The 22,073-nt window shown below is 55.3% G+C and overlaps 2 protein-coding genes across 6 annotated transcripts; both read left to right on the top strand.

The window, feature by feature from the left end:
- The first annotated feature begins 3,222 nt into the window (after positions 1–3,222).
- Positions 3,223–14,967, top strand: LOC148649569 (orexin/Hypocretin receptor type 1-like). Of its 5 annotated transcripts, XR_015925866.1 has the most exons (9): positions 6,098–6,328; positions 9,324–9,576; positions 10,158–10,336; positions 11,556–11,799; positions 12,241–12,356; positions 12,440–12,690; positions 12,773–12,894; positions 12,992–13,594; positions 13,634–14,967. XR_015925866.1 is itself a non-coding variant. In XM_088602433.1 (8 exons), exons 2-8 carry the CDS (start codon positions 9,372–9,374, stop codon positions 13,186–13,188), a joined length of 1,314 nt encoding a protein of 437 aa, XP_088458559.1. In that variant the 5' UTR covers positions 3,223–3,371; positions 9,324–9,371; the 3' UTR covers positions 13,189–14,967. The 5 variants fall into 5 exon arrangements, 4 of the variants coding, with proteins under 4 accessions (XP_088458559.1, XP_088458557.1, XP_088458556.1 ...); XM_088602433.1 differs by lacking the exon at positions 6,098–6,328 and adding an exon at positions 3,223–3,371 and having other exon boundaries at positions 12,992–14,967; XM_088602431.1 differs by lacking the exon at positions 6,098–6,328 and adding an exon at positions 5,529–5,962 and having other exon boundaries at positions 12,992–14,967.
- Positions 14,968–15,057: 90 nt separating this feature from the next.
- LOC148649568 (transcriptional regulator ZNF706) lies at positions 15,058–21,961 on the top strand. The gene is made up of 4 exons (XM_088602434.1): positions 15,058–15,162; positions 17,525–17,666; positions 18,433–18,546; positions 19,058–21,961. Exons 2-3 carry the CDS (start codon positions 17,532–17,534, stop codon positions 18,526–18,528), a joined length of 231 nt encoding a protein of 76 aa, XP_088458560.1. The 5' UTR covers positions 15,058–15,162; positions 17,525–17,531; the 3' UTR covers positions 18,529–18,546; positions 19,058–21,961.
- Positions 21,962–22,073: the final 112 nt, after the last annotated feature.

Here is a 22,073-nt window from a genome sequence, read left to right as displayed (position 1 = left end):
TGTGTGCGAGTGTGTGTGCGGGTGTGATTGTGCATGTCGATGGTGTCTGTGTGTGCGAGTGTGTGTGCGGGTGTGATTGTGCATGTCGATGGTGTCTGTGTGTGCGAGTGTGTGTGTGCGGGTGTGATTGTGCATGTCGATGGTGTCTGTGTGTGCGAGTGTGTGTGTGCGGGTGTGATTGTGCATGTCGATGGTGTCTGTGTGTGCGAGTGTGTGTGTGCGGGTGTGATTGTGCATGTCGATGGTGTCTGTGTGTGCGAGTGTGTGTGTGCGGGTGTGATTGTGCATGTCGATGGTGTCTGTGTGTGCGAGTGTGTGTGTGCGGGTGTGATTGTGCATGTCGATGGTGTCTGTGTGTGCGAGTGTGTGTGTGCGGGTGTGATTGTGCATGTCGATGGTGTCTGTGTGTGCGAGTGTGTGTGTGCGGGTGTGATTGTGCATGTCGATGGTGTCTGTGTGTGCGAGTGTGTGTGTGCGGGTGTGATTGTGCATGTCGATGGTGTCTGTGTGTGCGAGTGTGTGTGTGCGGGTGTGATTGTGCATGTCGATGGTGTCTGTGTGTGCGAGTGTGTGTGTGCGGGTGTGATTGTGCATGTCGATGGTGTCTGTGTGTGCGAGTGTGTGTGTGCGGGTGTGATTGTGCATGTCGATGGTGTCTGTGTGTGCGAGTGTGTGTGTGCGGGTGTGATTGTGCATGTCGATGGTGTCTGTGTGTGCGAGTGTGTGTGTGCGGGTGTGATTGTGCATGTCGATGGTGTCTGTGTGTGCGAGTGTGTGTGTGCGGGTGTGATTGTGCATGTCGATGGTGTCTGTGTGTGCGAGTGTGTGTGTGCGGGTGTGATTGTGCATGTCGATGGTGTCTGTGTGTGCGAGTGTGTGTGTGCGGGTGTGATTGTGCATGTCGATGGTGTCTGTGTGTGCGAGTGTGTGTGTGCGGGTGTGATTGTGCATGTCGATGGTGTCTGTGTGTGCGAGTGTGTGTGTGCGGGTGTGAATGTGCATGTCGATGGTGTCTGTGTGTGCGAGTGTGTGTGTGCGGGTGTGATTGTGCATGTCGATGGTGTCTGTGTGTGCGAGTGTGTGTGTGCGGGTGTGATTGTGCATGTCGATGGTGTCTGTGTGTGCGAGTGTGTGTGTGCGGGTGTGATTGTGCATGTCGATGGTGTCTGTGTGTGCGAGTGTGTGTGTGCGGGTGTGATTGTGCATGTCGATGGTGTCTGTGTGTGCGAGTGTGTGTGTGCGGGTGTGAATGTGCATGTCGATGGTGTCTGTGTGTGCGAGTGTGTGTGTGCGGGTGTGATTGTGCATGTCGATGGTGTCTGTGTGTGCGAGTGTGTGTGTGCGGGTGTGATTGTGCATGTCGATGGTGTCTGTGTGTGCGAGTGTGTGTCTGCACACGTGCAGGATGTCTGTGTGCTTGAGCACCAGCTCTGGCTCGTATCCTCAGGCAGGCCAGCAGCCCCTGAGAAGCAGGCGAGTGCTGGTGTGCAGTCGATCAGGAAAGGGAGGGCTGCTGTCCTTCCCTCACTGGGTCTGAGCACCTCACCTCACCTCACCTCACACCTGAAGAAGGCTCCACAGCCGAAACGTTATGTTTTCTTTCTTCTTTTTTTCAGCAGGAATAAACCTATTACTTGTTCCTTTGCAGCCTACGCATGCTGACGCAGCTGCCCACCTGAAATTATATCTGGTAGCCTTTGATTAAAAGGATGAATGTAGATCGCTGAGCATTTGATGTGCATCCTTTTGTGGCTGAACACAGAATGGTATTTCTAATTAAATAAAAGCAAAGACAAAGTCTTTGATCTATTCATTTTAAATTAAAATCTAGAGGCTCATTAAATAAAGTACTCACCTCCTCTCTTATCTTTCTACAGCACAGAATCCCAGGAATGCATTGCCTCTTTATTCCAACTTCTCTCAATGTTTACTCTCAGTCCCGTTCTGGAGTACAGTGTCCCAGGCCCCCTGTGTGTGTCTGGGGCTCTGTGGGGGGGTCCCTGTAGAGGACAGTAGCCCAGAGTGAGCATTAGAACGTGACACCTGCCACAGAGTTAGAAGTGAATTTGAGTACTACCTTCATGTAACATGCTGTAATTTACAGAATTACCTCCATCACCTTTGTCATAAAGACGTTAATGGGGTGATCAGCAGTGTCACAGGACTGGGTGACAGAGGTGACCGCGAGTGGGGCTGAGTTTTTCACGGACCTCTGCGGGCTCCTGGACATGCAACGCCCTTGCTAACCTTCTGCACCCGATTTGAACATGGAACACCATCACGGACACGGACACAGGGCCCGGGCAGCGGAAGAGTCTGCCGCTGGCTGGCAGGGGTCCGAGGCGCACAGCGTTACTGAGGGAGCCCCCCGCTGGGGTACCATGCAGACCCCAGCTCTGGTGGCAGGAAGCTCCTGCTGTTGCTGCAACACGCCAATCCCCCTCCAGGGCCGCAGGACAGGCACAGCCCAGCCGTGTGAGAGTGTGAGAATGAGCCGGCGCACCTCGGTCTCACCCCGGTCTCACCTCAGCGCTCGGTCTCTGTCACAAAGGAAGGGTTCAGAATAACGAGGGGGGGCACTATTACAGCTCTTCCCCGGCGCAGAAGGCTTCAGTGCTTGTGAAACATTATTATTTGATTTGATTTGAGCTCATTTTTCCTGCCTGCCTGTGATTTCAGTGACAGGAGCCCGGGAGTGTGAAGGGGGGACAGCAGGAGACGTGACGAATCCTCATTCCGGAAGGAGCCTGCGCTGACAGCCTGCTCCTCTCCCCTGTGCTCCTGTCACCATGGCCAGAGACCACTGCGCCTCCCATCAGCTCCCGCTCCACACTCTGGGCCTTAATGAGAGACGTGGCCGCGCTTTCATTTCAAAGGGACAGTTGTCACCTGTTTGTTTGTACTGTTACCATGGAAGCACAGATTAAGCTTCTGGATGGTCCCCTGTCTTGCTTCCAAGATCTTCACTTTCTTAATATCCCCAAAGGAGCCTGCATATTAATTCAGGCTTCGTTCCAGGTGAGCTCGGATTCCTAACAGAGAGCCAGTGGGCCTGGTCTGGTTCTGGGTCCGAGTCCTGGTTCTGTCTCCTGCAGCGTGCCACACAGGACAGCAGGACACCGGATCTGAGGCTGTCCTGCAGTATAAGTCAGTCTGTGTAAGAGCCTCTGTTGAATTCTGCTGTTCGAGACATTTTCTTTTCATTTCCTTCATTTCCTTCATTTCCTTCATTTCCTTCTTGTGAACCATCTTTATATCCCTGTTGGGCATCTGCAACACCTGTGTGAAGCTGGACACAATACAAGCCACGTGAGAAGATTCAAGGGCAGGAGCCAGTGATTGAGAATGCCCAGCACAGGGCAGAGTGACTGGTGAGTCTCTGCTGGGCATCTCCCAGCTGATTCTTACCCCACCCGGGCAGCCAGTGTCCCGCTGGCACTCTGTCTGGTTGTACAGCAGGAGTGACACAGGTATCCTGCCCAGCTGAAGCTGGCATCATTGTCTTTTAGAGCTCTAATGTAGCAACTCTTCCTCAGCCACAGGTGCACACACAGTCACACACACAGACATACACACACAGTCACACACACACAGACATACACACACAGACATACACACACAGACACACACACACAGACACACACACAGGCACACACACACACACACACAGACATACACACAGACACACAGACGCACACACACAGACATACACACACAGACACACACACAGACACACAGACGCACACACACAGACGCACAGACACACACAATCACACACACAGACATGCACACACAAGCACACACACAGAGACGCACACACACAGACACACACAAGCACACACACAGACGCACACACACACAGACGCACACACAAGCACATAGACGCACACACAGACATGCACGCAGACACACACACAGATCCTCACTCCAGCGTGTCATCTGAGCAGAGCCTGGTGCCCAGACTGACAGCGCTAATTTGCCGCGGTACCTTGAGAAACGCAGACGAGAAGTGTATCTCCCAGTGGGCTGGCTTGCTGACTCGTTGGAATCTGTCTGTACTCGTTGTGACAGCAAGACAGGACAGTTGCTTTGTCTGCGAGCGGAGCGGGGAGGGAGTCTTTCTCGTGGTCCTTATCGATCGGTGTGATGTATGATCAGGCAGAGTGCTGGGACAACTCCAAACACAAAGGTCCCTGTGATGACACTTGAGATTAGGTGGCGGCAGGGACGGGCCAGTGCACAGTGAACGTGTCTAATTGGTTGTGTTCTTGCGCCGAGCAGAGCTGTGGGCCCAGCAGAGGTTGACAAGGCGAGACTCTAGTCAAAGACATACCAGGACTGCAGCAGACTAACCTCTAGACAAAGTGTGTGAGTACTGGCACAGCCGTGAGCATGCTTCTCTCTGGGTACACTGAACAGGAGCTGGGGCTGAACATGAGCCCCCAGCCCCCCAGACAGGCAGAGCAGAACCTTCTGACGCCTTACTGTCCACTGCAATCCCCCTGGTGCAGGACCACCCTGACCTGGGTCATGGGCTTCATCTTGATCATGATCTTGTGACTGGACAGTGGGACTGGACAGTGGGATTGGAGATAAGGACTGGACAGTGGGACTGGACAGTGGGACTGGGCAGTGAGATTGGAAATAAGGACTGGAAAAGCGGACTGGACAGTGGGACTGGGCAGTGGGACTGGACAGTGGGACTGAGCAGTGAGATTGGAGATAAGGACTGGACAGTGGTGAGTTGGGCAGTGGGACTGGACAGTGGGACTGGGCAGTGGGACCGGGCAGTGGTACTGGACAGTGGGACTGGGCAGTGCTGAGCTGGGCAGTGGGACTGGACAGTGGGACTGGACAGTGAGATTGGAGATAAGGACTGGACAGTGGTGAGCTGGGCAGTGGGACTGGGCAGTGAGATTGGAGATAAGGACTGGACAGTGGGACTGGGCAGTGGGACTGGGCAGTGAGCTGGGCAGTGGGACTGGGCTGGGAGGCAGATCCAGTCTCCTCACAGGCAGGAGGGGCTGCAGCTCATCTCCGGGTTCGAGCCCTGGACTCCGACAGTATTGACACCTCCTGAAAGACCCGTGGCCCCAGGGCAGAGTTGGGGTTTAGGTCCCGGGACCCCGGCGCTGCCTGATCCATCCCCCCTGCAGGTGGGGCCCGGCGGTCACTGTCCAGCCACTGGCAGCTGCTGGAGTCTCCACATCCCTCACTCCACCTGACTGAAGCTCTGCAGCTGTTCGGAGCTGGAAAACCGTGTTCTCAATTAGGCACCGAGTGGTGGGTTAGCCTGTTTCAGCCGACTGGCTCTTGTGCTCAGTCTGACTCACAGTCCGCAGGGGGGTGATCTGGAAATGCAGCGCAACGCGCTCGGCCCCGGAGCTTCCCTGCCTCATCCCCGTTAAATTCCTCCCAGGTCCCGTCTGGTTCCGTCCGCGCTGCCCCGCCTCCTCCTCCTCTTCCTCCCCCTTCTCTCCTCTATTCGCGTGTTCTTGTCGACCCCCCGCCCGCGCGCCAGGAAGCGCCCGTCTTCCTCGCGGACTCGGTTCGCTCTCGTGTTCGTCCGCGGAGCGCGGGACTCGCGCCCGGCGCCTCAGACAGAGGGGAGGTCTCCGTGCTTGCTTGATCGAAACACCCCCACCCCCCTGCAGCAGCCCCTCACACTGCTCCGCAGGAAGGGAACTCATTAGCCCCCTGCAGTGCGGCCCGCGGCTCGGCAGCCCCCGGCCGGGCTCGGGCTGGGTTAGCTGGGCTACCGGGGGAACGGGTCCGAGGCGGTCTCTCTGAGCCACACCCCTGAAACTCCTGCTCTGCCGGCGCTTCTCCTGCAACTTTAGACTGCGCGCACCTGGTGGGGAAGGTCTCGCCGAGCCTCTGTCTCTCTCTCGTTCGTGCGGTTTTTCGGGGACCCTGCTGCTCTCGGAAGTAAGGGGAGATTGGAGAGGAATGTGCGCAGTGGGTAAGAGCTCTTCATCACCTCTCCTCCTCCTCCAGTCTGTCCAGCGTCTTGTCCGTCTCGCTTGTCTTGTGTTGCTCTGCTCCGTACTGTGCACTGTGTCCTGTACTGCGTACCTCGGACCTCGGACCTCCGCGGCAGTAAACACGAAGCAGCAGTAAGACAGCCCCGAGGACAGCGCGCTGCGTTCCTCACAGCTCCGTCCGCTTCCCGGCACGCATCCCTCTGAGAAGCCTGGGTCACCCCGGGGAGCCGCCGCTCCCGGCTGCAGTGCGGGTCTGGATGTAGACTGGACCGGCACCGCTGCGCGTGCGGTTGGAGAGGGAATGTGGGGCGCGATTGAGGGTGACTCCCCTCAGTCTGGTTTGTGTGTCCGGGTGAAAGAAGAAACGCTGCTTTGGCTGTGTTGTATGTATTTAAAAAATCACCTCCGTCGTTTCTACTAACCCACACACATCTGTCCCGGGACCCGCTGGTCTGCCCCTGACCCTGACTGACCATCCGGCCGGACTCTGACGGCCACTGTCCAGCTGGGAGTCGGTGTCTGTCTAACCCTCCGGCTGAACAGACTGCTGGACAGTGGCGGACCGGGGATGACAGGCAGTGTGGGGGTCAGTGCAGGTCTGTGCGGGGAGCAGTGCGGGCTCTGTGCGGGGGGCAGTGCGGGCTCTGTGCGGGGAGCAGTGCGGGCTCTGTCCGGGTCTGTGCGGGGGGCAGTGCGGGCTCTGTGCGGGTCTGTGCGGGGAGCAGTGCGGGCTCTGTGCGGGGGGCAGTGCGGGCTCTGTGCGGGGAGCAGTGCGGGCTCTGTGCGGGTCTGTGCGGGGAGCAGTGCGGGCTCTGTGCGGGTCTGTGCGGGGGGCAGTGCGGGCTCTGTGCGGGGGGCAGTGCGGGCTCTGTGCGGGGAGCAGTGCGGGCTCTGTGCGGGTCTGTGCGGGGAGCAGTGCGGGCTCTGTGCGGGTCTGTGCGGGGGGCAGTGCGGGCTCTGTGCGGGTCTGTGCGGGGAGCAGTGCGGGCTCTGTGCGGGTCTGTGCGGGGAGCAGTGCGGGCTCTGTGCGGGTCTGTGCGGGGGGCAGTGCGGGCTCTGTGCGGGTCTGTGCGGGGAGCAGTGCGGGCTCTGTGCGGGGGGCAGTGCGGGGGTCTGTGCGGGTCTGTGCGAGGAGCAGTGCGGCTCTGTGCGGGGGGCAGTGCGGGGGTCTGTGCGGGTCTGTGCGGGGAGCAGTGCGGCTCTGTGGTGCGAGGTGGTTTATCTATTACCCTGTTTCAACAGGTGGGCCGCCTGTGTCTTCGGTTTACTTTCCCCGAGGACATGACCCCAGTTACAAAGCTGATTCATAAGAGGGAAGCGTTCTTTCTGTAAAAAGACCCGTTTCTAGCGACGGTCCGCAGGCGGTCCGGGCGGGTCCGGTCGTGGTTCCTCTGTCGGGCGGGCTCCTCGCAGGACGGTTTGAGAGTCGCGTTTCTGTTCTACGTACAGTATGAAGCAACAGGCGCCAAGTGTTACGGGGAGAGATAAAATGGAGAACATGGATCTCGTGTCCAACCCTTGGAAGAAGATTTCGCCGACAGATCGAGTCTCCAGGGAGCTCGGAAGCTCCGGGCTGGGCGGGTAGAGGGGTGAGTTTCCGGTGTCTTGGGAGATAAAGGCACTAGTCTGGTGGTCTGGACACTGAGGACGGAATATTCCGATATACTGTATTTCAGAACCAGTTGAAAAGACGCCCCGGCGCCCCTGGCAGTGTCTGAACTCGCGGCTGGACAAGAACCGAACCCAGGCGACCTTTTCGACCCAGTGTCTGCAGTTGATCAGGGGATTAACATCCTTACCGACTGTCAGATAACTTGCCTTTTGACATCCAGCTGCCTAAACCGTTACTCAGGGTTTAAGCTGTGAGTAAGGCAGCAGGTGAACCGTTCATTATTAACGCGCCGGTCCGTATACTCCTCAAGCAACTTCAGCACGAAGCTCAGCTTAGACGTGGGCAAAATTGTCTTAAATGAAAGATTACGGTATTCAGTCTAAGTATTTTTACTGGTCAATCCAGTACCCCCGTGAGTGATGTTTAGCAGTGGGGGTTATTGACACGGTGCTTGAGCGATCAGAAATGCGCTTCGCGACTCGCGCTCCCGCCCGTCTCTGCTCGCGGTCACCGCTGCGCAGACGCACCATGGCGCCGGACCGGCCGGACGGGCCGGACTGTCGGGCGGCCCCGGCGTGTTGACAGCACGGTCCAGCCTGGGCGCGGACAGCTGGCTGGGTCACGCCTGCGGTCATCCCGTCAAGACACCCCGGCGGCGCTGCAGGACTCCCGCCCCCTGCCGATCGATCGATGTATCGACAAGCAATGAGGCAGATAATGCCAGGCCAGACTGAAAGGTGACCTTCTCCTTCTGAGTTCTCCAATTCTTCCTTGAATCGACTAGTCCGTATTTGGTGGAGATTAACTTTGATTCACGTCCATGATCGTTAGTGCCTCTAATGATGTAACGATTCAGGGGTCTGTAGTCCATATAGATGTCCCCAATCAATCTGTGCCCACATGGTCAGCTGTTGTTGGTAACAGCCCTGGGCCTGGGCTCCAGTATCTGCCTTGTGAGGTAGTATCTGCCTGAGCTCTGTTACACAGCCGATCGGCTCATGTCTAACTGCACACCTGTCACAGTTCTATCCAGGCTAACAGCTGTTTAATAGATAACTGTCCCTTTAAAGACGTGCATGTTACAGCCTGAACTGAAACACACCCCTCCTACCTTTCTCTCAGATAATAATGCGTTAGATTAACGAGTCGGGTTGGACAGTCCAGGGGAAGCCGGGACCCTGCTGTGCCACAGGCGGTCCTCTCGACCCCCTGAGCTCTTCCCCCTGCCAGCAGGCTCCGTGTGTGTACTGGTCAGTGTGCGTTCGCAGCCGGATCTTGGCTGACCCACTTGCAGCCAGTGTGCAGCTGAGCCTGGTGTCTCTCTGAGCTGCAGGCTGACGTCTGGTCCTGAGACAGGCTGCAGCACACAATGATCCTGACTAAGAACACTGACCGGTACACACACTGACCGGTACACACAGTGACCTGTTCACATACTGACCGACACACACACTGACCGGAACACTGACTGATGCTTTGTGACTGGTATACTTGCTGACTCACACACTGACTGGTACACATGTTGACCAACACGCTGCCTGGTACACACAATGGCCAGTACACTGACCGACTGGTACACTGACCAATGCACTGGCACACACCCTGACCGGCACACTGGCCGGTCACACACTGACACTGACCCACTGCCTTCCTGACCGGGCGGCGAGGGGAGTCAATGGCGGTCAGTAAAGAGCGCTCCTTCCCTCCCCTCCCTGCGTCCTCCCCAGGGCCTGGTGCGGCAGTGCGGACCCCCTGACCTCCTGACCCGGGGTGGGATGGACCGAGCCCAGCTGAACGCCAGCGCTCCGGGTGCCTCCGAGCCCAACGGCACGGCGCAGGCCGGAGGGGCTCACTCGGACTATGAGGAGGAGATCCTGCGCTACCTGTGGAAGGAGTACCTCTTCCCCCGGCAGTACGAGTGGGTCCTGATCGCCGGCTACATCTTCGTCTTCGTCGTGGCGCTGACCGGCAACATCCTGGGTGAGCTGACCGCCACTGACCACCACTCGGACAAACAGGGCCGTCCAGGGCAGGTGGACAGGCAGGTAGAGAGGAGAATGGACAGAGCAGCTGGATTGACCGCTGCTAGAGTGAGGGTCAGCTCAGATTTGGATCCAGCTGGGCTGGAGCATAGAACTGCCACCAGAGGGCGCTCTCTTCACAGGCGTCTCCCGTGGGGGAGGGATGATGAGGGAGCCAGTGGACACTCGCAAGGGGATCTGCTGGCGTTCATGAATCAAGCAATGACTCACTGTAGCTCTTCGGAGATCATGGCTCTCGTTACTCCTAGCAGGTTTCGGGGAAGAGTCCAGTCCAGTCCAGGGCTTCGGACACTGTACAGGGCCCCTAGCTTCCTGGCCTGAGGAAGGAATGACTGACACATTAAGGGTTTGGTGGACTGTCTGCAGTCTCTGTACTGAACCTGCCTACCTGGGCTCTGCTTCTCCTTATTCACTCCTGAACAACTGCCTGCATCTCTCCATCTGTCCCCCCTCTTCTGTCTCCTCTCACTCCTCCTCTCTCTCCTCCTCTCCCCCCTCTGTCCCTCTCTGCTCTCTCAGTGTGTCTGGCTGTCTGGAGGAATCACCACATGAGGACGGTCACTAACTACTTCATAGTAAACCTCTCTCTGGCCGACCTGCTGGTCACTGCCATCTGCCTGCCGGTCAGCCTGGTGGTGGACATCACAGAGAGCTGGTTCTTCGGCCAGACGCTGTGCAAGGTCATCCCCTACCTGCAGGTAGCGCTCTGCAGCCTGGTGGCATGTGTTGTGTGCTGTGTCTATTGTGTGTGTTATGTGTGCTGTGCTGTATGGACTGTGTGTGTTGTGTGTGTTGTATGGGCTGTGTGTGCTGTGTGCTGTGTGTGCTGTGCTGTATGGGCTGTGTGTGTTGTGTGTGTTGTATGGGCTTTGTGTGCTGTGTGCTGTGTGTGTTGTGTGTGCTGTGTGTTGTGTGTGCTGTGTGTGCTGTGTGTGCTGTGTGCTGTGTGCTGTGTGCTATGTGCTGTGTGTGCTGTGTTGTGTGTGCTGTGTGCTGTGTGTTGTGTGTGCTGTGTGTGCTGTGTGTGCTGTGTGCTGTGTGCTATGTGCTGTGTGTGCTGTGTTGTGTGTGCTGTGTGTTGTGTGTTGTGTGTGCTGTGTGTGTTGTGTGTGCTGTGTGCTGTGTGTGCTGTGTGCTGTGTGCTATGTGCTGTGTGTGCTGTGTTGTGTGTGCTGTGTGTTGTGTGTTGTGTGTGCTGTGTGTGCTGTGTGCTGTGTGTGCTGTGTTGTGTGTGCTGTGTTGTGTGTGCTGTGTTGTGTGTGCTGTGTGCTGTGTGTCCCGAGCCTGCTCTCCCAGCAGGATGGCTCTTCAGGACTGGCAGTCAGTCCAGGACGCCCCAGGGCCTTCAGGACAGACCACAGGAGGCAGCTGGGATATGATCCACACTGCTGTTGCTCCCCACTCCCTGGGATCTGTCTGGAAACGCCTGGGGGACAGGTGTGAGCTGGGCACTGGGGGCACTGGCTGTTTCTGGCCTTGAGGCCAAAAGAAGTTGCAGCTGTGGCTCCTGGGTCTGTGTTAAAGCCCTGTGTCTTGCTACAGAGGCTACGTGTGCAGAAGCCACCTGGAAGAGCCTGGCTGAGGGGAGCAGGTCCAGCACAGCCCAGTGCCTGTCTGTGCTCTGTGTCTCCGTGCATCTCTGTCCCCCTGCGGGGCAGCAGGCCACACCTACGAGCCCAGAGTCCTTCAGGGCAGATCCAGGAGCCAGAGGGAGGGAAAGAACGGCTCTTCCTCGTGTTCGAAGCCGGTTTACTGCCCAGCTGCTCTCTCTCAGTGACATCACTGCCCTCGTGTGGTACACAGAGTGAATTACAGCTGCTGGGTGTTCTTGTTCTACTGTAAGTGTGGTAGAAGCGCTCGCGTCTGCTCTCGATCTCTGCTTCTCTTCCTCTCCATCTGTCCCCCCCTCTCCCTCAGACGGTCTCGGTGTCGGTGTCAGTCCTCACCCTCAGCTTCATCGCCCTGGACCGCTGGTACGCCATCTGCCACCCGCTGATGTTCAAGAGCACCGCGCGGCGGGCACGCAACAGCATCGTGCTCATCTGGCTGCTGTCCCTCGCCATCATGGTGCCCCAGGCCGTCGTCATGGAGACCAGCAGCATGATCCCCGAGCTGGCCAATCGGACCCTGCTGCTGTCTGTGTGCGAGGAGCGCTGGGGGGGTGAGAGCGAGCAAGCCAGCGTGGAGCTGGAGTCTGGGGGGAAATCGGGGAGGCCACCTGGTCGGTCTGTCATTTAATATATCAGTCAGCGCAGCAGCTGGGCAAGGGGCCCCTGCTGCAGCTGCGCAGAGGGTTACAGGCAGGGTCCCCTGCTGCAGCTGCGCAGAGGGTTACAGGCAGGGTCTCCTGCTGCAGCTGCGCAGAGGGTTACAGGCAGGGTCCCCTGCTGCAGCTGCGCAGAGGGTTACAGGCAGGGTCTCCTGCTGCAGCTGCGCAGAGGGTTACAGGCAGGGTCCCCTGCTGCAGCTGCGCAGAGGGTTACAGGCAGGGTCTCCTGCTGCAGCTGCGCAGAGGGTTTGGGGGGGTCTCTGTCTGCAGCTGCGCAGGGGGACTGAGGCGGGGTCTCTGGGGACTTCACTCTGCTCCTCCCTCCTGTCTCAGGGGAGGTGTACCCCCGCGTCTATCATGTCTGCTTCTTCCTGGTGACCTACCTGGCCCCCCTGTGCCTGATGTTCATGGCGTACTTCCAAATCTTCCGCAAGCTCTGGAGTCGACAGGTGAGCGCGTCCGAGCGACAGGCGGAGAGACGGCCGACCGGCCTGCCCCTCCAGCCCTCCGGTGACCCTCTCTTCCTCCCCAGATCCCCGGCGCCTCGGGTGCCGTCTCTCGGAAGTGGGTGAGGGGTGCGGGGTCCAGCGATGACGGGGGGCAGGCGCCGGGGGTCGAGAGGCCATCGGGGTCCGCAGGGTTGGTGGCACGGCCGGGCACCGCGCCGAGCGCCGAGGTCAAGCAGCTGCGCGCCCGCCGCAAGACGGCCAAGATGCTGCTGGTGGTGCTGCTGGTATTCAGCCTATGCTACCTGCCCATCAGCGTGCTGAACGTGCTGAAGAGGTGGGCACCCCGCCCCCCGCCCGCCGAGCAGCCAGCCAGGGCACGATAGCCACCACCTGACTCCCTCCTCCTGCCCCTGCAGGGTGTCGGGCGTGTTCCACAACGCGGGCGACCGCGAGGCCATCTACGCCTGGTTCACCTTCTCCCACTGGCTGGTTTACGCCAACAGCGCCGCCAACCCCATCATCTACAACTTCCTGAGCGGTGAGGTCGCGGCCAGCGTCCGTCTCCCGCCTGCTCTCCTCCTCCCGAGCGAAGGGCGGCGGTTCAGAGTGTCTCCCTCTCTCTCCGTGTGTCCCAGGGAAATTCCGGGGGGAGTTCAAAGCCGCGTTCTCCTGCTGTTTCCGGGGGCTGCGGCGGTGCCGGGGAGCGGAGGCCCGCCGCCTGGCGCGCACCACCAGCCAGAAGTCGCTGACCAACGGGAGCAAGTCGGAGCCGCTGTCGTCGCGCGTGTCCGAGCACGTGGTCCTGAGCAGCGTCAGGGCCGTGCCCAGCTGAGCGCCCCCACAACACACCCATCGCACGCCCCACACCGACTGGAGACAAGCAGCGCGGCATCTAAATGCCTCTTGATCGGGCTGTGTGATCAATAAGGGCAGGGTGGTGTTGATCGGGCTGTGTGTGATCAATAGGGGCAGGGTGGTGTTGATCGGGCTGTGTGTGATCGATATGGGCAGGGTGGTGTTGATCGGGCTGTGTGTGATCGATATGGGCAGGGCGGTGTTGATCGGGCTGTGTGATCGATACAGGCAGGGTGGTGTTGATCGAGCTGTGTGTGATCGATACGGGAAGGGTGGTGTTGATCGGGCTGCGTGATCGATAAGGGCAGGGTGGTGTTGATCGGGCTGCGTGATCGATAAGGGCAGGGCGGTGTTGATCGGGCTGTGTGATCGATATGGGCAGGGTGGTGTTGATCGGGCTGTGTGTGATCGATATGGGCAAGGTGGTGTTGATCGAGCTGTGTGTGATCGATACGGGCAGGGTGGTGTTGATCGGGCTGCGTGATCGATAAGGGCAGGGTGGTGTTGATCGGGCTGTGTGTGATCGATATGGGCAGGGCGGTGTTGATCGGGCTGTGTGATCGATACGGGCAGGGTGGTGTTGATCGAGCTGTGTGTGATCAATACGGGCAGGGTGGTGTTGATCGGGCTGCGTGATCGATAAGGGCAGGGTGGTGTTGATCGGGCTGTGTGTGATCGATACCGTTTTTTTTTCTTTAAAATGTTTTCAGTTAAGAATAGATAATAAATCTATAAAAACTGATCTCGAGTGCTGGACTTGACCTGAGGACTACAAGACTCACACTGGAGCTGCCCGAGACCTGTCCTACAGGAGACACTCCCAGGATTAGCCTTCCAGAAACAAGATCTTGATTTTGGATAATGTTTTCTTTTGCAAAACCTTTTGTTTAGGTTGTTTATCTGTCTGTAAATTTGTAGGATCTGTGGAAATTACAGAGGGTTGTCTTTCCTCTACATCCCAGGAAAGATCATGTGACCCCTCCTGAACTGTTTCCTGGAATCACACACACAGGGATGAGAGGTGTCTATGGAATCACACACTGGGATTAGGGATGCCTATGGAATTACACAGACTGGGAATAGGGGCGCCTATGGAATCATACACAGGAATTAGAGGTGCCTATGGAATCACACACTGGGATGAGAGGTGCCTATGGAATCACACACAGGGATGAGAGGTGCCTATGGAATCACACACAGGGATGAGAGGTGCCTATGGAATCACACACTGGGATGAGAGGTGCCTATGGAATCACACACTGGGATGAGAGGTGCCTATGGAATCACACACAGGGATGAGAGGTGCCTATGGAATCACACACACTGGGATGAGAGGTGCCTATGGAATCACACACTGGGATAGTTCTCTATGATGTTTAAATCTGTTACTAGAAACTCTAAACCAGCACCTGCTGGGGTGATTGTTCAGTAAACAGCACCACAACCTGGTGAGCAAATACGATTTGAGACTCAACATGACAATGTTTCTGTCATTCCCATTACCTTCAATTATCAGTTTCTTTTTCATTTAAGAAGCAAAAAATGGACAGTGTCATGTTAATTATAATTTGATTTACATTTTACAAAACAAAGAGTTCCATTTAAGTGTATGAAGCTCACAAACCTTTGGACATAGGTCACTGCATGAGTAAAAGTTATATTGCTGGAATTGTTAATATGTGTTCTGGGTCCAACTGTTTTATTTTTCTACACAGTTGTGGAAAATAAATTACTTTAATTATGTTTGAGACTGAAACGTAATTGCGTGACTAATTTATTGCCAATTCCTATTGGTGTGCCTTTCTCCTCCGATCCTGCGGGGGGCACTCTAACCGCGCAAAGAGCACTCCGTCTCGGCGCGAAGAGCCGCTCTATCCGGCGCCTCTCTCTGGTGGCTCCAGAGGAAGAGAGGTTGAGAAAGAGCGAGAGCGAGGAAGAGCGATTCGCGAAGGTAACGAATAAAAACGGTTTGATTTTTTAGTTTTCCTCAACTGTTTTTTTTTAGAAATGCGCCCGTAAGCAGACTGGAGACTTCCTAAAACCGTCCTGGGGTGAAAGTCGTGAGTAATAAGGCTGTAACTGGGCGCTGCATGGCGGCGGTGCCGAGAGCGACAGAGGCACAGAGCCATGTTGTTGAGGCCGGGCCGGACATCTTATCGACACTGCTTGCTTTTTCTGGGCTCTTCTCCTTCCCGACGCGCTGGTATCTCCGATTGGCGGCATGGTGTCGTTGTGTTGATTCCCCGCGTGTGTGTGTTCGTGAGCGGGCTTCGCTGTGCAGTGTGGGTGTCCTCTGTCTCCGTGTCGGCGCCCCCCAGGCGAGTCTCGGCTCCGCCGCCAGCTGTCGGGCAGAAACTTCACAGAAACTGCGAGATCGGGGAGCGTTTCCTCTGAGATACGCGTCGTGCTAAACCGATACCCTGTCTGTGATATAATCTGCATTTCGAGCCCCATTAAACCCTCTCTGTAGATGGTTCTGTACCTGAGCTTCAATCTAAATTGAAAAACCTTGGGGTTATATTCGATTCTGGCTTAACATTCGACCCACATGTGCAGCATATTGTCAAAACATCTTTTTTTTCCACCTCAGAAATATCGCTAGACTACGCCCTATGCTATCACTAACTGTGGCTGAAAAGCTGATCAACACATTTGTGTTCTCTCGAATTGACTACTGTTATGCTCTACTCGCTGGGCTATCTAAATCTGCTCTGAACAAGCTGCAGTATGTCCAAAATTCAGCAGCCAGAATCCTGACCAGGTCTAGTGCAAGTGTTCACATTACTCCTATCCTGGAGTCCTTGCACTGGCTTCCGTGGACAAAATTCCGTGTAGACTTTAAAATCCTCATGCTCAATTATGAGGCTTTGCATGGCTTGGCACCTCAGTACCTGTCTGAACTATTATCGCCCTACTCCCCACCTCGCAACCTTCTCTCTTCTGACTCTGCTCTCTTACTGTCCCCCAAGCCCGTCTACATTGTATGGGCGACAGGGCCTTCTCCTATTATGTCCCCAAGCTCTGGAACTCTCTGTCCAAGGATATCAGAGAGTCACCTTCTCTAAACTCCTTCAAATCCAGACTCAAAACCTTCTTTTGAAAAGCCTTTACTTAACTGGTTCCATTTTTCAGCCCTCCACGGTCTCCTCTATAGATTGTAATTGTTTTATCTTGTGTGTTCTTCTTATTTATTGTTGTCATTCTGTAAAGCGCTTTGAGAAGCCACCTTTAAAGGTGCTGTATAAAATAGTTTATTATTATTATTAATAGCCCCAAGTTGCCTAGGAATGTTGTCATAAAAATGTGACTAATATGAAGTCAGCTTTTTAAGCGCCTGAACTTACATTATGTTTTCACAGTATCAATATTTATCGAATGACCTTCGAAGTATATACATAGAATGTACGATACGTGTTCGGTCTGAGAATTAAAAACAGTGGGACAACAGTGTCAGACACTGAAGAGTGGAGCTGGGAGCTGAGAGAACACAGCTGCTGTCCAGACACACGAGTCCTGAGCGGCTGAGCAGCTCTGGTATCTGTGTGCAGCTCATTCCTGCACTGAGGGCTGAGGGGGGACTGATGGGCTCTTGAAAGGGGGTCCAGAAAGTGGTGCAGAGAGGCAGCAGGAGGGGAGAACAAGAAATAGGGTTTGAATCGGGTACATGTGCACCTGCAGAAACGGGAACAGTCTTGATTAGAACACAACACTTGCAAGACCACATCCTGCTGCTGCTCCAGCTGCCTTTCGGTCGCGTGTTTACAGTGGCTGCGTGCTTCTGACCATCTTTACTGCGCATTTCTGACAGGTTGGTCCGGAGATCGCATCATGAAGGATTCTGTTTTTAAGAATGACGTGTTTGGATGCTCTTGTGGCTCAGCGGCGAAGCTGATGAGCAGTTTGGCATACTGAAGGTGTTCCGGGTGCCCGCGGGTCAGGCCCTGGGGTCAGAGAGTGTGGCCCGGGTGTGAATGGTGGCAGAGATCCAGAGGGACTGAGACGGGGGGAGGGGGGCAGCACGGGCAGAGAGAGAATTTGCCAGTTTCAGTGCTGAGGGCGTGCTGCCTGTGTGTATTTCTCCATGCTGTTCTGTCTGCTCTCTGTTTAAATGGGATTGTGATGCTTTCGTGTCTAAATGCTACAACTGTGTTGCTGTGCTTGTTGGCTTGTAGTTCTTCTCTTTGGCCCTCCACATGCCTGTCACACAGGTGTGCCTGTGCTGTATGACCACACTGCTGACTCCCTGTCTTTCTCCCCACCTTCTCTGATCCGGTTCCGTCCTCCTCCCTCCCTGCCTGTCTTGCCCCTGGCAGGGGCGCCATGGCTCGCGGGCAGCAGAAGATTCAGTCCCAGCAGAAGAACGCCAAGAAGCAGGCAGAGAAGAAGAAGCAGCAGGGGGCCGATCAGAAGGCAGCGGCGAAGGCAGCTTTGGTCTTCACCTGTCCTGTGTGCAGGGTTAGTCTCTTTCACCCAGTGCACAGAGCCTGCTGACCGTCCTACTGCACTGGGACTGTAGCTCCTATTGTAACGGGACTGGTCTACTGCACTGGGACTGTAGCTCCTATTGTAACAGACTGGTCTACTGCACTGGGACTGTAGCTCCTATTGTAACAGGACTGGTCTACTGCACTGGGACTGTAGCTCCTATTGTAACAGGACTGGTCTACTGCACTGGGACTGTAGCTCCTATTGTAACAGGACTGGTCTACTGCACTGGGACTGTAGCTCTTATTGTAACAGGACTGGTCTACTGCACTGGGACTGTAGCTCCTATTGTAACAGACTGGTCTACTGCACTTGGACTGTAGCTCCTATTGTAACAGACTGGTCTACTGCACTGGGACTGTAGCTCCTATTGTAACAGGACTGGTCTACTGCACTGGGACTGTAGCTCCTATTGTAACAGGACTGGTCTACTGCACTGGGACTGTAGCTCCTATTGTAACAGGGACTGGTCTACTGCACTGGGACTGTAGCTCCTATTGTAACAGGGACTGGTCTACTGCACTGGGACTGTAGCTCCTATTGTAACAGGACTGGTCTACTGCACTGGGACTGTAGCTCCTATTGTAACAGGACTGGTCTACTGCACTGGGACTGTAGCTCCTATTGTAACAGACTGTCCTGCTGCACTGGGACTGTAGCTCCTATTGTAACAGGACTGGTCTACTGCACTGGGACTGGAAACTGATGGGGAGGTCTCCATGCTGTGATCCTGCAGACCCAGATGCCTGACCCCAAGACGTTCAAGCAGCACTTCGAGAGCAAGCACCCCAAGTCCCCTCTCCCCCCTGAGCTGGTGGACGTGCAGGCGTGAGACTCCCCCAGCGCCCAGGTGAGAGCCCAGCCCACAGCCTGCTGCCCTCTTGTGTCTGAATGTGTAGAAATGTTTCGTACTGATACACAATATGTATATATCTGTACATGTAAACTGGGTTTCTGTGTGTTCGAATTGTCAGGCTTCTGTTTTAATTTAGACACACAGATATGTGATTTTGTCTGTTTACATAGATGGGGATGTTTATAGACTTGCCAGGACAGAAGTTCAGTTCAGAGTGCTTAGGCTGCAAAGGAACAAGTAAAGGACAGGTGAAGAAGGGCCCACAGCACTCCTGAGGTTTCCCTCTTTCACAACGTGCTGTTTTCCAGACGAGTGACTGTCCCGAGTCCGAGCGGCTCAGGGCATGCCCAGAGAGCAGCTCGTCCCCGCGCCCGCTCCCTGAGTGCTGGGAGCCAGGGGCTCGCTGGTCACTCTGCCCTATAGCGTCCACAGTGTCCGGGAGCCTCGAGGGGATAAACTGCCTGGTTGTGCAGAATAGGAACTGAGGTCTGTTTTTTTATTTCAGACTCTGGCTTCACGATACTGACCTTGAAGACTCAGCTGAACGGATCAGAACTGCACAGTTACACCGACCCAGGCGCGTGTTTGTGACCCCGTGGGGGTGGGGGGTTGGGGGGAAATGAAATGACACAGGGGTAACTGCTCCACCTCTGGCCGTGCGTGGCAGTGGGGCGTCACCCCTGACGCTGTGTTTTCTGTGGGTGAGAAATGGATGTGCCGTAGCCTGTCCCGCCAGAGGTCCTCTCTTGTGATGAAATTTCAGTCCTGACCCCCACCCCTCCCACTCTCGCACCCCAGGAAGGAGGAGCAGCCGTCTGGCCTGGCCATCACATTCCCTTCCATTCGAAGTCCGTTTTTCCTTTCTAGCTACTCCTTAATCTTGCAAGCGCTCAGTGGAGGTTTCGTGGATGAAAGCACTGACAGAATGCAGAGCCAGGAGCTCAAGCTGCCCCTCTCCTGGCTGAGACACTGGCTGGCGGTTCCGATCCCCAGCTTCACGTCCCTGCGCTCCTCGCCTGCTCTGTGCGGCGTGCTCTTCCCCGCCGCCTGTGGCTCGTGGCTCTCGCTGGATAGAGGTGCTCTGTATGGCCCCAGGTAACCGAGTCTGATCCAGTGTCTGGAAGGGGGGCACTGGAGGGATTTCGGAAAGGCACAGCAGCTCACAGCCCTGCCTGGGCTGGGAGCCGATTCTGTGTCCAGTTCGATGCCTTGCTTCCTTTGCTTGTAGCGTGGGGCTGATGCGACTTGTGCTCTCTCGACTTGCCTAAGCCTGCACGCGGAAATAGAGAGACTGATCAGCATTTCTGAGTGCCCAAGGGTGGCTTGATGATCTGCATTCAGTAGGGGTGCAGGAATGGAAGGATTGGTGGGTGTCTGGTATTCCCAGGAGGGTGTAGCTGGCTCTGCCGGCTGCAATACACACCCACCGCCAGCAGTAGCTCTGCCTTCCACACCTGCCTGTGGCCCAAACGCCACCTGTCCTTTCGTTTCTGATTTTTCATTTCATCTTGCAGCAAATGTCTCTCCTCTCCTGAACTGTTCACACCCTTGCATCCCTAAGTTGATTGTTCTGGGAAATTGCCGCTCTTGGGAGCTGGAGTGTTACCGGACTGACTCCATACTGTGTTCCGCGGCTCTCTACAGCGCCGCCCTGCAGGCAGTCTCTGGGAGAGGCGCCTACTTCCGGACTTGGTGGTGGGGAGAAGGGCTCTATTGAGTGCCAACACTGTGCTGGGAAACATTTGTACTTGTGTGCGTTTGAAGCGTAGGAGTCTCTCTGGTTTTTTAGAGCGTAGTTAGAAGTTGATTTTGAATTTGCCAAACTAAAGCTGTTCGCTAGCTTTGGCAGGGGTGTGAGCAGTTCGAGGGCTTTGCGTGTTTATTACTGTCCTGCCTCTTCATATTTGGTTAAAAGAGTTAAATTACTTTAATAGTTAAGTAGGTCAGTAAAAATTAAGCACCACCTCTGAGAACCAGCAGGCCATGGTTACCAGCGTTCTGCCTTGCTTGCTTGAGGCTTGTTTGTTTTCTGTTTGACTCAATATGAAAATAGTAATATTGAGAGTTTTTATTGTGAAGGTGTCCAGATGTTTGTAATTCACTTTGCCTTTTCTTCCCTTGTAAAATGTGCAGATACGTACCTCTCCTCAGCCTGGCCTTTTCAGGTGTTTTTCACTATGTAACAAGATTAATTTTATTATTGATAATAAAAGATACCAAAACATTTCCACCACTTGAATCATTGATAATAAAAAAAACCCCACTGAAATTGCCAGTGTTGTTCCTGAAGAGGTGGGGTGCATGTCGCCTCCCACAGTGAGCGACGCTGGTCAGCTGCGGGTGTGAAGGGTGTGTCTCTGGCTGTGGGTACGGTGAGGGGGCAGGGCTGGGCTGTAGTGGCTGCTCTCCTGCCTGCACCTACAGGCTGTCATGGCGGCTGTGTGCTCCTGCTGCAGCCAGCAGGGGTCCTGGTTTGTCCTCGGCTCCTCTGGCTGGGGCCGGCGCCTCCTCTGTGAACTACACTGCTGCTGCCCCTCGCGCCAGTGGGGGGGCCGGAGTCCAGCAGCCCTGCAGCCCTGCAGTCCAGGGGGAAGAGAGGAGACCCGCTCCTGCTTAACCTGCTTAACCCTGGGTAGGGCAGCTCACCCCTCAGTCCTGGGGCTCGGCCGTATCCCCCCAGCTCCAGCAGTGTTGGAGCCGACAGCGCACCTCTTGGTCTGTCCTGCCGGTGATGAGATCCCTGTGTGAGCACCCCCCCCCTCTGTCTTCCGGAAGGTTCCCAGCCCGACGTCCTGGGGAGGCAGGGAATGCTGGAACAGGCCTGTGCTACTGCACGTTACATGACCGCAAAATAACTCTTAAAACAGATTTCCACCTTTGCACTTCTCCTGCTGGAGCGAAATTGATTAGTAATTAGGCCTCAGTGTAAGGAATCTTGCTCTATTTGAACAAAAAATCCTTCTTTTCCCCTGTCTGTCACGGAGGTCACCTTAACGTCCCTGTGTTCCTTTCCTGTCAGTGTAGAGACAGAGTATTAATTTGCTTTTAGCTAATGGGGCTCTCTAAGGACCAGACTGCATGTGCTGAACATTTCTGGTGCCACAGAGTGTAATCCACTAAAACGATTCTGGGGAAGGGTGGTTTGTGTAAATGTGAGCATTTCATTTTGATTACTAGGCAAGCAACACCATTTCTCCAGGCTCAAGATGCAGCTTTCTTTGTTTGCAAACCTAACAGTAAATTTCTCATTTAACCTTTGTGTTGTGACTTTTGGAAAGGGGTGGGGGAGGCTGGGGAAATAAATCAATCCTGTGTATCTGCCCTTGTGTACATATCAACTGCAAAAAATTATCCCTGAGGTTTTTAATGACTACTAACTTTTACCATAATAAAAATGAGTTAAAAAGGTTTTGTTTTGTGTTTATTGTAAATGTGTCTTTAACTGGGTAAATAGCTGGGTCAATGGATCAGCTTCCAACACAGGTGCAGTAACAGCCATCACTGGTGCTGCTAGTGGTCGC

Source organism: Lepisosteus platostomus, chromosome 13 (assembly GCF_059453375.1).
Source record: "Lepisosteus platostomus isolate fLepPlt1 chromosome 13, fLepPlt1.hap1, whole genome shotgun sequence".
Taxonomy (NCBI): Eukaryota; Metazoa; Chordata; class Actinopteri; order Semionotiformes; family Lepisosteidae; genus Lepisosteus; species Lepisosteus platostomus.
This window is presented reverse-complemented; position numbering and strand designations above follow the sequence as displayed.

Excerpts from the sequence above, each read along its gene's own strand:
- LOC148649569 (XM_088602433.1), top strand. The coding sequence starts at position 9,372 with ATGGACCGAGCCCAGCTGAACGCCAGCGCTCCGGGTGCCTCCGAGCCC. Across the intron at positions 11,800-12,240 it reads GTGCGAGGAGCGCTGGGGGG|GGGAGGTGTACCCCCGCGTC; the intron begins GTGAGAGCGAGC and ends CTCCTGTCTCAG. Across the intron at positions 12,357-12,439 it reads GCAAGCTCTGGAGTCGACAG|ATCCCCGGCGCCTCGGGTGC; the intron begins GTGAGCGCGTCC and ends CTTCCTCCCCAG.
- LOC148649568 (XM_088602434.1), top strand. The coding sequence starts at position 17,532 with ATGGCTCGCGGGCAGCAGAAGATTCAGTCCCAGCAGAAGAACGCCAAG. Across the intron at positions 17,667-18,432 it reads TCACCTGTCCTGTGTGCAGG|ACCCAGATGCCTGACCCCAA; the intron begins GTTAGTCTCTTT and ends GTGATCCTGCAG.